Source organism: Lithobates pipiens, unplaced genomic scaffold, assembly GCF_037356315.1.
Source record: "Lithobates pipiens isolate NorthernLeopardFrog02 unplaced genomic scaffold, aLitPip1_a1.2 Scaffold_24, whole genome shotgun sequence".
Classification (NCBI taxonomy): Eukaryota; Metazoa; Chordata; class Amphibia; order Anura; family Ranidae; genus Lithobates; species Lithobates pipiens.
The window spans coordinates 12,447,237-12,462,309 of NW_027507786.1; the positions used below are offsets into that span (position 1 = coordinate 12,447,237).

The 15,073-nt window shown below is 46.0% G+C and overlaps 1 protein-coding gene across 1 annotated transcript in view; it reads left to right on the forward strand.

Annotated features, from left to right (window-relative positions):
• The window catches only part of NELL1 (neural EGFL like 1), a 1,213,537-nt gene that overhangs the window by 88,173 nt on the left and 1,110,291 nt on the right, over positions 1-15,073 (forward strand). Inside the window, exon 2 of the mRNA XM_077453437.1 lies at positions 10,217-10,345. Within this exon, the coding sequence (XP_077309563.1) occupies positions 10,217-10,345 (129 nt within the window). The remainder of the gene's footprint in view (positions 1-10,216; positions 10,346-15,073) is intronic.

The window sequence follows — 15,073 nt, forward strand, 5'->3', positions numbered from 1 at the left end:
TTTTCGAATCAAATTCAAATCAAATTTGAAGAATAAAATAGAATAGAAAAAAAAGGAATTAGTAACACATTTAAACTAATCCGAAATAACAAATCAAAATTTTGGACGAAATTCTAATTTGAATCATTTTTTCTAATCAAATTCAAATAGTTTTTGAATCAAATTCGAAGAATAGAAAAAAAACGGAAATTGTAACAAATTTTAACAAATCCGAAATAACGAAACAAAATTTTGAACAATATTCAAATTTGAATAGTTTTTTTGAATCAAATTCAAATAGCTTACAAATCAAATTTGAAGAATAGAAAAAAAAAGGAAATAGTAACAAATCTAAACAAATCCAAAATAACGCATCAAAATTTTGGACGAAATTCAAATTCAAATCGTTTTTTCAAATAAAATTCAAATAGCTTTCGAATCAAATTTGAATCAAATTTGAAGAATAAAATAGAATAGAAAAAAAAAGGAAATAGGAACACATTTAAACTAATCCGAAATAACAAATCAAAATTTTGGACGAAATTCTAATTTGAATCGTTTTTTCGAATCAAATTCAAATAGTTTTTTAATCAAATTCGAAAAATAGAAAAAAAAGGAAATAGTAACAAATCTAAACGAATCCGAAATAGCGCATCAAAATTTTGGACGAAATTTAAATTCAAATCGTTTTTTCAAATCGAATTCAAATAGCTTTCGAATCAAATTCGAATCAAATTTGAAGAATAAAATAGAATAGAAAAAAAAGGAAATAGTAACACATTTAAACTAATCTGAAATAACAAATCAAAATTTTGAACGAAATTCAAATTCAAATAATTTTTTCGAATCAAATTCAAATCGTTTTCAAATCAAATTCGAAGAATAGAAAAAAAAAGGAAATAGTAACAAATCTAAACGAATCCGAAATAACGCATCAAAATTTTGGACGAAATTCAAATTCGAATCGTTTTTTCAAATCAAATTCAAATAGCTTTTCGAATCAAATTCAAATAAAATTTCTAATTTGAATCGTTTTTTCGAATCAAATTCAAATAGTTTTTGAATCAAATTAGAAGAATAGAAAAAAACGAAAATTGTAACAAATTTTAACAAATCCGAAATAACGAAACAAAATTTTGAATGAAATTCAAATTCGAATAATTTTTTCGAATCAAATTCAAATAGTTTTCAAATCAAATTCAAAAAATAGAAAAAAACGGAAATAGTAACAAATCTAAACGAATCCGAAATAACGCATCAAAATTTTGGACGAAATTCAAATTCGAATTGTTTTTTCAAATCAAATTCAAATAGCTTTTCGAATCAAATTCAAATCAAATTTGAAGAATAAAATAGAATAGAAAAAAAAGGAAATAGTAACACATTTAAACTAATCTGAAATAACAAATCAAAATTTTGGACGAAATTCTAATTTGAATTGTTTTTTCAAATCAAATTCAAATAGTTTTTGAATCAAATTCGAAAAATAGAAAAAAAGGAAATAGTAACAAATCTAAACGAATCCGAAATAACTCATCAAAATTTGGGACGAAATTCAAATTCGAATAGTTTTTTCAAATCAAATTCAAATAGCTTTTCGAATCAAATTCAAATCAAATTTGAAGAATAAAATAGAATAGAAAAAAAAAGGAAATAGTAACACATTTAAACTAATCCGAAATAACAAATCAAAATTTTGGACGAAATTCTAATTTGAATCGTTTTTTCGAATCAAATTCAAATAGTTTTTGAATCAAATTCGAAGAATAGAAAAAAATGGATATTGTAACAAATTTTAACAAATCCGAAATTACAAATCAAAATTTTGGACGAAATTCTAATTTGAATCGTTTTTTCGAATCAAATTCAAATAGTTTTTGAATCAAATTAGAAGAATAGAAAAAAAAGGAAATAGTAACAAATCTAAACGAATCTGAAATAACGCATCAAAATTTTGGACGAAATTCTAATTCGAATCGTTTTTTCAAATCAAATTCAAATAGCTTTCGAATCAAATTCGAATCAAATTTGAAGAATAAAATAGAATAGAAAAAAAAAGGAAATAGTAACACATTTAAACTAATCCGAAATAACAAATCAAAATTTTGGACGAAATTCTAATTCGAATAGTTTTTTCAAATAAAATTCAAATGGCTTTCAAATCAAATTCGAATCAAATTTGAAGAATAAAATAGAATAGAAAAAAAAGGAAATAGTAACACATTTAAACTAATCCGAAATAATGAATCAAAATTTTGGATGAAATTCAAATTTGTATCGTTTTTTCAAATCGAATTCGAATAGCTTTCAAATAAAATTTGAATAAAATTTGAAGAATAAAATGGAATAGAAAAAAAAGGAAATAGTAACACGTTTAAGCGAATCCAAAAATAACGAATAGGATAGAAAAGAATAGAATATAAAATACAAGAATAAGATATAATAGAGTAAAACAGAACAGAATACAAAATAAAAGAATAGAAAGTAGAATATAAAAAAAAAAAAATACAATAGGAAAAAAAAGGGATAGTCTAGAAAATAAAAGAATAGCGTAAAACAGAAAAAATACATAAAAAACTATTTTTTCCCTCAGTTTTGGCCGATACGTATTATTCTACATATTTTTGGGAAAAAAATCGCAATAAGCGTATATTGATTGGTTTGTGCAAAAGTTATAGCGTCTACAAAATAGGGGAAAGATTTATGGTATTTTTAGTAATCATTTTTTTTTTACTAGTAATGGCGGCGATCAGCGATTTTTATCAGGACTGCAACATTATGGCGGACACATCGGACACTTTTGACACTATTTTGGGACCATTCACATTTATACAGCGATCAGTGCTAGAAAAATGCACTGATTACTGTGTAAATGACACTGGCAGGGAAAGGGGTTAAACACTAACCGCTCATTAAAATGAGAAGAAAAGAGGTTTAACCTTAAACTATGTAGAGGGTTCTTTACTGTAAGAGCGGCAAGGATGTGGAATTCCCTTCCACAGGCGGTGGTCTCAGCGGGGGGGGCATCGATAGTTTCAAGAAACGATTAGGTAAGGCACCTGAACGACTGCAACATACAGGGATAAAGGGATATACAGGGATATACAATGTAATACTGACATATAATCACACACATAGTTTGGACTTGATGGACTTGTGTCTTTTTTTTCAACCTCACCTACTATGTAACTAGGGGGCGATCAAGGGGTTAAAGCGGAGGTCCACCCTAAAGTGGACCTCCGCTCATCGGAACCCTCCCCCCCTCCGGCGCCACAATTGGCACCTTTCAGGGGGGAGGGGGGTGCAGATACCTGTACAGTACAGGTATCTGCACCCACTTCCGGGATAGCTCTCTGCGGAAAGGGGCGTAGATTACGCCCCTTTCCGCAAGTGCCCCGCTGCCTGCTGGGAAACACACAGATCCCAGAGGCAGCGGGGACCATCCTTATTGCGCAGCGCGATTCGCGCATGCGCAGTAGGGAACCGGGAAATGAAGCCGAAAGGCTCCACTTCCTGATTCCCATACCCAAGATGGCGGCGGCAGCACCCGACAAGACGATCGAGAGATCGGCTTCGGGTGCCGACATCGCGGGCGCGCTGGACAGGTAAGTGTCACTATTTTAAAAGTCAGCAGTTGCAGTATTTGTAGCTGCTGGCTTTAAAAAAAAAAAAAAAAACGCGGAGTCCCAGGGGACTCCCGCTTTAAGTGTGTCCTACGGAGTGATTCTAACTGTGGGGGGGGGGGATGGGCTACCACTGACATGACAGCGATCACTTCTCTCGATGACAGGGAGCAGTAGATATCTGTCATTTCATAAGCCAGAACGGGGGAAATTCCTTGTTTGCATCTCCCTGTTCTGCGACTCCGTGACGCCATCGGCAAGGAGACCTGCGGACATTGAGTCCGCGGGTCCCGCGGGGCACGGTCACGCTGTACGCCGCGCGTGTGCATGCTCCCGCTAGCCCCACCTATTAAAGGCGGACGTACAGGTACGCCCATTTGCCCACCGCTGCCATTGTGCCGATGTACATCGGTGCGCAGCAGTCGGCAAGTGGTTAAAGCTCTAAAAATCGTTTTTTTTTCTAGAACGATCGCGTTAATGGTCTATTTTTGGCCCAAAACTTGTGAATTGAATACATTCTCCGCAATTTATATTTATGGAAGGGCTCATCGCCGCTAAATACCAAATTAATTCGGTGAAAAGGCCAATTATAAGCTGCATGTGCTAAGTGGTAGCTGACATCTTCGCCGGCGTTAGCCGGTGACGTCTGTTGGGTCTCCCGATAAAACGGCAAAGCCCACTACATCCAGCGGGAGGAGACGGGAGAATTGAATTCAGTTTGGCTGAAAGGCGATTAACGAATATCTTTTGAATGGCGGCGGAGTGATGGGGGATGGGCCAGGATGTGTAGAGGAAAAAAAACTGGACGGCGTTTTGTCTGGGGGGATTCGTCCCGGGATGGATGGAAGTCATTATAGATTGGACGGTGATCTCTCCACCATTGATGTATCGCCTTCTCAGACCTTACTCAGCCTCACGTTCACCGTAATGACGGCAGGTGCTCCTAATTAGACAGTCAGCGCCGCGTAATTAAGAGCGGCTAAGTGCCGAAGACATCTGCCTTGTGCCTGCCTCTGATTCGCAGATCTGAATCCTCACCCCAATGTGCGGATTTTTTTTTTTTTAAGGTTTTTTTCTTTATTTGAATTTTCATTTTTGTTCAAATAATTAATATTTTTTTCATTACGTTTTCTTTATCCACTTCAACCCCCGGCCAGTTCTGACAGTTCTCACATATACACTATATTACCAAAAGTATTGGGACGCCTGCCTTTACACGCTCATGAACTTTAATGGCATCCCAGTTTTAGTCCGTAGGGTTCAATATTGAGTTGGCTCCGCCCTTTGCTGCTATAACAGTTTTAACTGTTCTGGGAAGGCCGTCCACAAGGTTTAGGCAGGGCCGGTACTACCACTAAGCAAACTAGGCAGTCGCCTAGGGCGCACTGCCACCTAGGGCACAGCCACGGCCAGGGCTCAGCTGTCCCGCAGGGGCTGCTGGATTTGGCTGTCTCTTTGCTGGATTTTGCTTTCTGTTTGTTATTTGCATATGTCCCTTTAATGGATTGGTCTGTCTGCTGGATTGGAGTGTCTCTTTGCTGAATAGGGATTTTTTTTTGCTAAATAGGGATGTCTCTTTGCTGGATTGGGATGTACTTTTGCTGAATTGGGCTGTCTCTTTCCTGGATTGGACTGTCTCTTTGCTGAATAAGGATGTCTTTTTTTTGATAAATAGGGATGTCTCTTTGCTGGATTGGGATGCACTTTTCCTGGATTGGGCTGTCTCTTTCCTGGATTGGACTGTCACTTTGCTGAATAGGGATGTCTTTTTGCTAAATAGGGATGTCTCTTTGCTGGATTGGGATGTACTTTTGCTGGATTGGGCTGTCTAATTGCTGAATAGGGATGTCTTTTTGCTAAATAGGGATGTGTTTTTGCTGGATTGGGATGTAATTTTGCTGGATTGGGCTGTCTCTTTGCTGAATAATGATGTCGTTTTGCTAAATAGGGATGTCTCTTTGTTAAATTGGAATGTACGTTTGCTGGATTGGGCTATCTCTTTGCTGAGTAGGGATGCTTTTTTGCTAAGTAGGGATGTCTCTTTGCTGGATTGGGATGTCCTTTTGCTGGATTGGGCTGTCTCTTTGGCATTTTATAACATTTATTTTTTTCAAATAAAAAAATGTAGGAGTTTCATCTTTTTTGTTGCTTTTACATTTGTTGCTGTTTCTAAACATTTTGAAGTTAGATATTTTTTTTTGGGGGGGGGGGGGGGGGGTGGTACAATTGGGATTAGCTGGTTTTGCCTAGATTGCAAAATAGTCTAACACCAGCCCTGGGTTTAGGAGTGTGTCTATGGGAATGTTTGACCATTCTTCCAGAAGCGCATTTGCGAGGTCAGGCACTGATGTTGGATGAGAAGGACCTGGCTCGCAGTCTCCGCTCTAATTCATCCCAAAGGTGTTCTATTGGGTTGAGGTCAGGACTCTGTGCAGGCCAGTCACGTTTCTCCACCCCAAACTCGCTCATCCATGTCTTTATGGATCTTGTGCACTGGCCATCCCTAAACTGTTCCCACAAAGTTTGGAGCATGAAACTTTCACCTGTACAGTGGGGGCGGGGGGGGGGGGGGGAGTGCAGCAGCACATATTGTGCAGGCATGGTCAAAGCAAAGCATTTTTTGATTGGACAAGGTGGAGAGGCAGGTGGTGATGTCACAATCTCTGCCTAATCCAATCAGAGACACTTTGGATTCATTGAGGAAATGCAAAGCAATATCTGCATGGCGCCCGTGCTGACCGGCCGACCTCCGGTGTTCAGAATTCGGCAGGCCAGCCGCTCAGCACAGGACCCGGAAGCCAGTGGAGATCCCTGTAGTAGCGGTGTAGTAGCAGTGCAGTAGCAGTGTAGTTGTGGTAGTATACAGTGATTTCCAGCTTCTAGAGGGATCCCACGGGGATAGCATATACATTGTTACCTTGTTCCAAGCTGAAACAATGTAACTATGTAAAAATATCTATACCTGGAATCAGTGGCGGCCCGTCCATTAGGGTTGCACAGGCGCCATCCCCCATCCATGCGCCCGGCCCCCTGATCTACTTGCAGGGACCCAGATGCATGGATTCCAGTTGGGGGGGGGGATGTTTTTTTTTTAAGCATGTGATTAGAGCCAGAGGCTCTAATAGGCTTCAAAAAAGGGTGAGCTCAGGGCGCAGAACACTGTGCTCAGAGCCCAACCCAGTTGTGTGACATTAGCGTATGAATATTTTCTATTTTCACACTGATTCTCCCCCCGGCCAATCAGGAAGCACGTCTGAGATCCATTTCCCGATTGGCCAAAAGGAGAAGCTTTCCGTTTGGGCACGAGGAGGAGGGAGGAGACGGAAGCCGCCTGTGATGCCCGTGGAGGAGAGCAGGGGAAGGGGAAGCCACCTGTGATGCCCGTGGAGGAGAGCAGGGGAAGGGGAAGCCACCTGTGATGCCCGTGGAGGAGAGCAGGGGAAGGGGAAGCCACCTGTGGTGCCCGTGGAGGAGAGCAGGGGAAGGGGAAGCCACCTGTGATGCCCGTGGAGGACAGCAGGGGAAGGGGAAGCCACCTGTGATGCCCATGGAGGAGAGCAGGGGAAGGGGATGCCACCTGTGATGCCCATGGAGGAGAGCAGGGGAAGGGAAATTTGCCTGTAATGCCTGTGGAGGAGAGCAGGGGAAGGGGAAGACGGCTGTGATGCCCATGGAGGAGAGCAGGGGAAGGGAAAGCCATCTGTGATGCCCGTGGAGGAGAGCAGGGGAAGGGAAAGCCATCTGTGATGCCCGTGGAGGAGAGCAGGGGAAGGGAAAGCCACCTGTGATGCCCGTGCAGGAGAGCAGGGGAAGGGAAAGCCATCTGTGATGCCCGTGGAGGAGAGCAGGGGAAGGGGAAGACGGCTGTGATGCCCATGGAGGAGAGCAGGGGAAGGGGATGCCACCTGTGGTGCCCGTGGAGGAGAGCAGGGGAAGGGGAAGCCACCTGTGATGCCCGTGGAGGAGAGCAGGGGAAGGGGAAGCCACCTGTGATGCCCATGGAGGAGAGCAGGGGAAGGGGATGCCACCTGTGATGCCCATGGAGGAGAGCAGGGGAAGGGAAATTTGCCTGTAATGCCTGTGGAGGAGAGCAGGGGAAGGGGAAGACGGCTGTGATGCCCATGGAGGAGAGCAGGGGAAGGGGAAGCCATCTGTGATGCCCGTGGAGGAGAGCAGGGGAAGGGAAAGCCATCTGTGATGCCCGTGGAGGAGAGCAGGGGAAGGGAAAGCCACCTGTGATGCCCGTGCAGGAGAGCAGGGGAAGGGAAAGCCATCTGTGATGCCCGTGGAGGAGAGCAGGGGAAGGGGATGCCGCCTGTGGTGCCTGTGGAGGAGAGCAGGGGAAGGGGAAGCCACCTGTGGTGCCTGTGGAGGAGAGCAGGGGAAGGGGAAGCCGTCTCTGATGCCCGTGGAGGAGAGCAGGGGAAGGGGATGCCGCCTGTGGTGCCTGTGGAGGAGAGCAGGGGAAGGGGAAGCCACCTGTGATGCCCATGGAGGAGAGCAGGGGAAGCCACCTGTGATGCCCATGGAGGAGAGCAGGGGAAGGGGAAGCCCCCTGTGATGCCCATGGAGGAGAGCAGGGGAAGGGGAAGACGGCTGTGATGCCCATGGAGGAGAGCAGGGGAAGGGGATGCCACCTGTGGTGCCCGTGGAGGAGAGCAGGGGAAGGGGAAGCCACCTGTGATGCCCGTGGAGGAGAGCAGGGGAAGGGGAAGCCATCTGTGATGCCCGTGGAGGAGAGCAGGGGAAGGGGAAGCCACCTGTGGTGCCCGTGGAGGAGAGCAGGGGAAGGGGAAGCCACCTGTGATGCCCGTGGAGGAGAGCAGGGGAAGGGGAAGCCACCTGTGATGCCCATGGAGGAGAGCAGGGGAAGGGGATGCCACCTGTGATGCCCATGGAGGAGAGCAGGGGGAAGGGGAAGCCACCTGTGATGCCCGTGGAGGAGAGCAGGGGAAGGGGAAGCCACCTGTGATGCCCGTGGAGAGCAGGGGAAGGGGAAGCCACCTGTGATGCCCGTGCAGGAGAGCAGGGGAAGGGGATGCCGCCTGTGGTGCCTGTGGAGGAGAGCAGGGGAAGGGGAAGCCGTCTCTGATGCCCGTGGAGGAGAGCAGGGGAAGGGGATGCCGCCTGTGGTGCCTGTGGAGGAGAGCAGGGGAAGGGGAAGCCGTCTCTGATGCCCGTGGAGGAGAGCAGGGGAAGGGGAAGCCACCTGTGATGCCCATGGAGGAGAGCAGGGGAAGGGGAAGCCACCTGTGATGCCCATGGAGGAGAGCAGGGGAAGGGGAAGCCACCTGTGATGCCCGTGGAGGAGAGCAGGGGAAGGGGAAGCCATCTGTGATGCCCGTGGAGGAGAGCAGGGGAAGGGGAAGCCACCTGTGGTGCCCGTGGAGGAGAGCAGGGGAAGGGGAAGCCACCTGTGATGCCCGTGGAGGAGAGCAGGGGAAGGGGAAGCCACCTGTGATGCCCATGGAGGAGAGCAGGGGAAGGGGATGCCACCTGTGATGCCCATGGAGGAGAGCAGGGGGAAGGGGAAGCCACCTGTGATGCCCGTGGAGGAGAGCAGGGGAAGGGGAAGCCACCTGTGATGCCCGTGGAGAGCAGGGGAAGGGGAAGCCACCTGTGATGCCCGTGCAGGAGAGCAGGGGAAGGGGATGCCGCCTGTGGTGCCTGTGGAGGAGAGCAGGGGAAGGGGAAGCCGTCTCTGATGCCCGTGGAGGAGAGCAGGGGAAGGGGATGCCGCCTGTGGTGCCTGTGGAGGAGAGCAGGGGAAGGGGAAGCCGTCTCTGATGCCCGTGGAGGAGAGCAGGGGAAGGGGAAGCCACCTGTGATGCCCATGGAGGAGAGCAGGGGAAGGGGAAGCCACCTGTGATGCCCATGGAGGAGAGCAGGGGAAGGGGAAGCCCCCTGTGATGCCCATGGAGGAGAGCAGGGGAAGGGGAAGACGGCTGTGATGCCCATGGAGGAGAGCAGGGGAAGGGGATGCCACCTGTGGTGCCCGTGGAGGAGAGCAGGGGAAGGGGAAGCCACCTGTGGTGCCCATGGAGGAGAGCAGGGGAAGGGGAAGCCACCTGTGATGCCCGTGGAGGAGAGCAGGGGAAGGGGAAGCCACCTGTGATGCCCGTGGAGGAGAGCAGGGGAAGGGGAAGCCACCTGTGGTGCCCGTGGAGGAGAGCAGGGGAAGGGGAAGCCACCTGTGATGCCCGTGGAGGAGAGCAGGGGAAGGGGAAGCCACCTGTGATGCCCATGGAGGAGAGCAGGGGAAGGGGATGCCACCTGTGATGCCCGTGGAGGAGAGCAGGGGAAGGGGATGCCACAAGCTGGTGGGGTAAGTGCTCCATTGGTCCTGATGACCCAACCGCCCGGGGGGGGGGGGGGGTGGTGGGTGTACTGTTAGCTGCCACCAGTTGCCACTGCCTGGAATAATGATTAGTAGATTAGTAAACTGCAATATATTACATTCTTGGCTTTGGGTTTACCGCTTTGAGCTCCCGTTGCTGAACAAATTAGCATGGCAGTTTTTTTTTTGAGAAAAATAAAAAAATTCCCAGATCTGAACGTTTTTTTTTTTTTTTTTTCTTCTCTAAACTGTATTTCCTCTCTTTTTGCCGTTTCAGTGATTGGACTTGGAACAGACCCAGATCTGCAAATTGACATTATTTCAGAGCTTCTACTTGACAACAGCACGCGCGGTGTCACACAAGTGTTTGGCGCTCACAATGGCAGCAAAGCCTTCTTATTTCACGGTAAGTGTTTGCTATTGGAAAGAAACATTTCATTCATGTTCTGTTTGTTGGGCAAACAAAGAACGCGGCTGTTAATATCAATAGAGGCTGCAAATTGCTGATGGTTCATTGCAGATGCTGCGTACAGTTTGCTGCCCGCGGTGCAACTTTTGGGTTTGTGGTTAAGAGTGCCTAGTAAAAAAAACTAAAACTTCCATCTTGCTTGGGATTGGTTAAAAATGTTACTTGGTTAAGAATATTAGAAGATGGAGCCGCCGTGTTTCAGGGGAAAAAGGACTCCCCCCCCCTTTTTTTTTTGGAAAGCCTGTTGACTTTGCTGGCTGTACACCTGTGAACAGCTAATAACTTTGTATTCACTGCACCCCGTTATAATAGCCCTGGTGGCAGGTCGCAACGCGCAAGTAGGGGGGGGCACAGGCCTAGGAGGAGTGGAGGCTGAGGCCGCTTCTCATAGTTTTTACACACTGAGCTGCCAGTGTGCAGCACCTACATATCGCATGGTAACTTTGTATTCACTACCACACCAGCATCCCTGTAGGTAGGGATGAGCTTGGGTTCAGCTTGGGTTTAGTGCAACCCCCCCGAGGGAAGCTGTCAGTGCCAGTTCAATAAGCTTCAGGTAGGGAATTCCTCTCCTCCCACAGCTGCACATACACAAAGGGGTGGTGATGCCTTGGGGATGGGAGCGGGGAGGGCATCAGAGACCTATTTTGGCCACGTGGCCATACTGGTCAATGTTGTTGACGTACTATGACCTTATTGGCCATATAAGTTCAAAAATGTCACAAGCGTCCCCCACCCTGCATCTGCAGCTGCCTGGTGGGGAATCCTCCACTGGCAGCTTCCTTCTAGGTTTGGGTCAAACCAAAGTCAAACCCAAGCTCATTCCAACTTACAGGGATGCTGGTCTGGCAGATTTTGCTCATTATAATGCAGCAGTTGTTCACGTGAAACCTACTATGGCCATATGGACCTATTGGTCAATGTCATTGAACTAATATGGCCTTATGACCATCCCCACCCCTTTGTGTATTTCTAGCTTCAGGATGGGCAATACCCCCCACTGACAGGTTCCTATTGGGTTTGGATCAAACCAAAGCTTAATCCAAACTCATCTCTACCTTTGGGTTTGATTGTGTGGCAAAACTGCAATTGTTCAGGTGAAAGAAGGCCAAGTTGAAAGGAGAGAAGCAACCTTACCCACATATGCATTACTTAAGAAGAAGGAGCGAAGGAGACAAGATAAGTTTAAAGCAACCAACTACAATGGCCAAACCCCCTACCTATTGGTTTGGATGAGCTTTGGAGAGTGTACTGCTAAGGGAGGCTTGAAATTTGACTTGTATCTCAGTGAAGACATGTAGGAGAAGAACCACGCTGATTGAAATGGGAAGTTCATGTTTAAGAGCAATATATCTAAGGCATATTTTTTCTGTGTTGTGCAAGGCCACTTGCAGGTCCCAGGTTCTTCTTCTCATCTGGGTCCCTAGGCAGCTACGCAAACAACACTCTTTCACAATAACCAGGCAGAGGGTGTCTTTTTAAGCTTTATTGCTGGTTAAACTTAGAAAGGGTACAGGGAAACTTTGGGATACTCCAGAATTTAGTGCAAAAAGTATTTGCAGGGGTCTCTCTATTCTGTCTACTTTCTTCAGGGGCATCCCTCCCTCTTGGCAGAGACTAGAGACACAAGCACTTCTGGGACTGCCAGCAGGGCAAGTTCTAAGCACAAACACAGTAACACAAGGGGTTAAACAGCAGACAACTATTAGGATCCCACTTCCAGGCCTCTACTCTACCCAGGGCAGGACTTAGGGTGGTGGGGGCCCATGGGCTTGAGTCATTTTCGGGCCCTACCTTCTATACATTACCATATTTATCGGCGTATAACACGCACCCCAAGTTTAGGAGGGAATGTTAAGGAAATTTTTTTTTAGGAGAGAAGTTTAAGGTAAAAACTTACATTTAAATGCCCATCAATGCAGCCTTATCAGTGTCCATCTGCAGCCTTGCCCAGTGTCATTTGCAGCCTTGTCAGTGTAGCCTTGTCATTTGCACCCTTGCCCCAGTGTCATTTGCAGCCTTGTCATTGCAGTCTTGAAGTTTAAAAATGGCGTGGCCGAGGTACAGAGTCCTGTGTATCACGGCGGCTCTCGGGTCCTCTCGCAGTCCCAAGTGAAGCCGAGTGTACTCACCTTGGCTCACAGTCACACCCAGTCCCAGTGTTATGTCCATCATAGGGCGGGACTGGGCGTGACTGTGAGCGGACCCGAGTACACTCAGCTATGTATCTTGGCGGGGCCCCCTATTGGGAGGGGCCCATGGGCTTGAGTCCAGTCAAGCCCAATGGTAAGTCCAGCCCTGACTCTACCGTGTCTCCAGATACTTGGATACCAAAATTAGCTAAACGCTGTACCATTCAGGCCGGATCCTCACTGCACCCCCCTTCACTTGGCTCAAAAACAGCTTCCAAGAAAAATAGGCCTCTCTGCTCCTCCTGAGCTGGGACCTTGAAGGAACTTCTGCAATAGCCCCCCCCCCCCCCCAGCTTCCACTGAGCTGAAACTTTAGGGAATTCTCTGTGACAGCCCCCCCCCCCCCCCCAGCTTCTTGTGAGCTCCTTGGCAGGTTTAAACTAACCTGCCCAGAAGTGCAGCAGTTTTTCAGGCTGGGATCTCCTCATCTAGGACAAGATCCCTGCTGCTCCAGGCCTCAGGCTATTTATCTCCTTCACAGCCACCTACTGAGCACCTTCCCTCCAGGGGGAGGCTGAGACCGCATATATATTAAGGACTAGGGTCTGCCTCTTCCAGCCCACTACATTCTAGAACCTACTAGAAGGCAGGGAGAAGTAGATGAGCCTGCAGCCCGTGAGACCCAGAGCAGTCAAAAGTAATCAAACACTGCTCCAATGTTTACAGGGGAGACAAAAAAGAGTAAATGTACCTGCGCCTCTCTAGCAACCTAATCTAAGAGGGTGCTACATAAGATTGGAGTGGGGTAGGATGACAACACCTGTTGGGTTTTTATTGCTGCTAAACTGAGTATTGGAAGCAGATGTTTTTCAAAACGAACTGAAATTCCCCAAGAGCTTATCGCTAATTGCCCAAATTTGATCCCCCCCTTTTTTTTCTTTAATTTTCAGGCCCTGATGAAGGGTGCCCCTTGAAACCCCTGATATACGTTGGCTATTTATTGAATGCAACAACAAATTAGAATGCGAATTGGTGCTCCATTTTCCTCTACTAAGTGCTGTCTGTGTCTATGTTGGGTAGATTCGCGCCCTCTGTTTGGGGACCATTGTCTATTGGACTAAAAGTGATGGCAATCCCACATTTTACAGCTGTCACCAAAACAGGAATAGAGGAGAAATCTATTAATAAGGACACCCGTTCAAGTGACAACTGTCCAAGAGGTTACGCTCCTCACATTGGAGAGATTGCCTCTCGCCCCCTGTTGTATCTCCAGGAAGGGAGGGCAAAGCTCTGCAATAGGACACAAGCAGCCAAAAAATTGTTCTCACTTTAGATGTGTTATCTCTTTATCAAAAGTCGGGATTGGCTTTAATAAAGAATTATTCAATGCTGTATAAGGGATATTATTTAAATCAACATGGTTTGTTCTCAGAAAGGATTGGGGAAGGTGGTGGGGGTTGCTGATCTAGAATGTTGGGTTCCCACTCTTCTCCCGTGGGCCCCATATCAGCTGCCTGAGTTACTTTAACATTCTTGAGGTTGAGAATTTTGGTGAGAAGATTTCACGTCTGGAGTCCCCGAGAGATATAAGAAACCAGAATGTGATTCAGCTTGCCCGCAGCCAAGATCAGACAAACAAATGTATGCGGTGTTGTGCTCTAAATTTTATATGAAGAATCTGTGGCCAGAAATAGTTACAAACTTTGTCCTTCAATTCGACTGATTGCAACTGTCAGATTTTCGGGATGAGTTAGACCATGAAAGCAAATACTGGGAATGTTTAATAATAGCTTCAAAGTCTATGTGAATGTGTTATCCATGTGTTGTGTTATTTGTGTGTTTTGTTATCCATGTATTGTGTTATTCGCATGTTGTGTTATCCATGTGTTGTGTTATTCACGTGTTGTGTTATTCACGTGTTGTGTTATCCATGTGTTGTGTTATTTGCATGTTGTGTTATCCATGTGTTGTGTTATTCACGTGTTGTGTTATTCGTGTGTTGTGTTACCCATGTGTTGTGTTAGTCACATGTTGTGTTATCCATGTGTTGTGTTATTCAGGTGCTGTGTTATCCATGTGTTGTGTTATTCGCGTGTTGTGTTATCCATGTGTTGTGCTATTCACGTGCTGCGTTATTCACGTGCTGTGTTATCCATGTGTTGTGTTATTTGCATGTTGTGCTATCCATGTGTTGTGTTATTTGCGTGTTGTGTTATCCATGTGTTGTGTTATTCACGTGCTGTGTTATCCATGTGTTGTTATTAACGTGCTGTGTTATCCATGTGTTGTGTTACTTGCATGTTGTGCTATCCATGTGTTGTGTTATTCGCGTGTTGTGTTATCCATGTGCTGTGTTATCGATGTGTCGTGTTATTCACGTGTTGTGTTACCCATGTGTTGTGTTATTCGCGTGTTGTGTTATCCATGTGTTGTGTTATCCATGTGTTGTGTTATCCATGTGTTGTGTTATCCATGTGTTGTGTTATTCATGTCTTGTGTTATCCATGTGTTATTTGCGTGTTGTGTTAGCCAT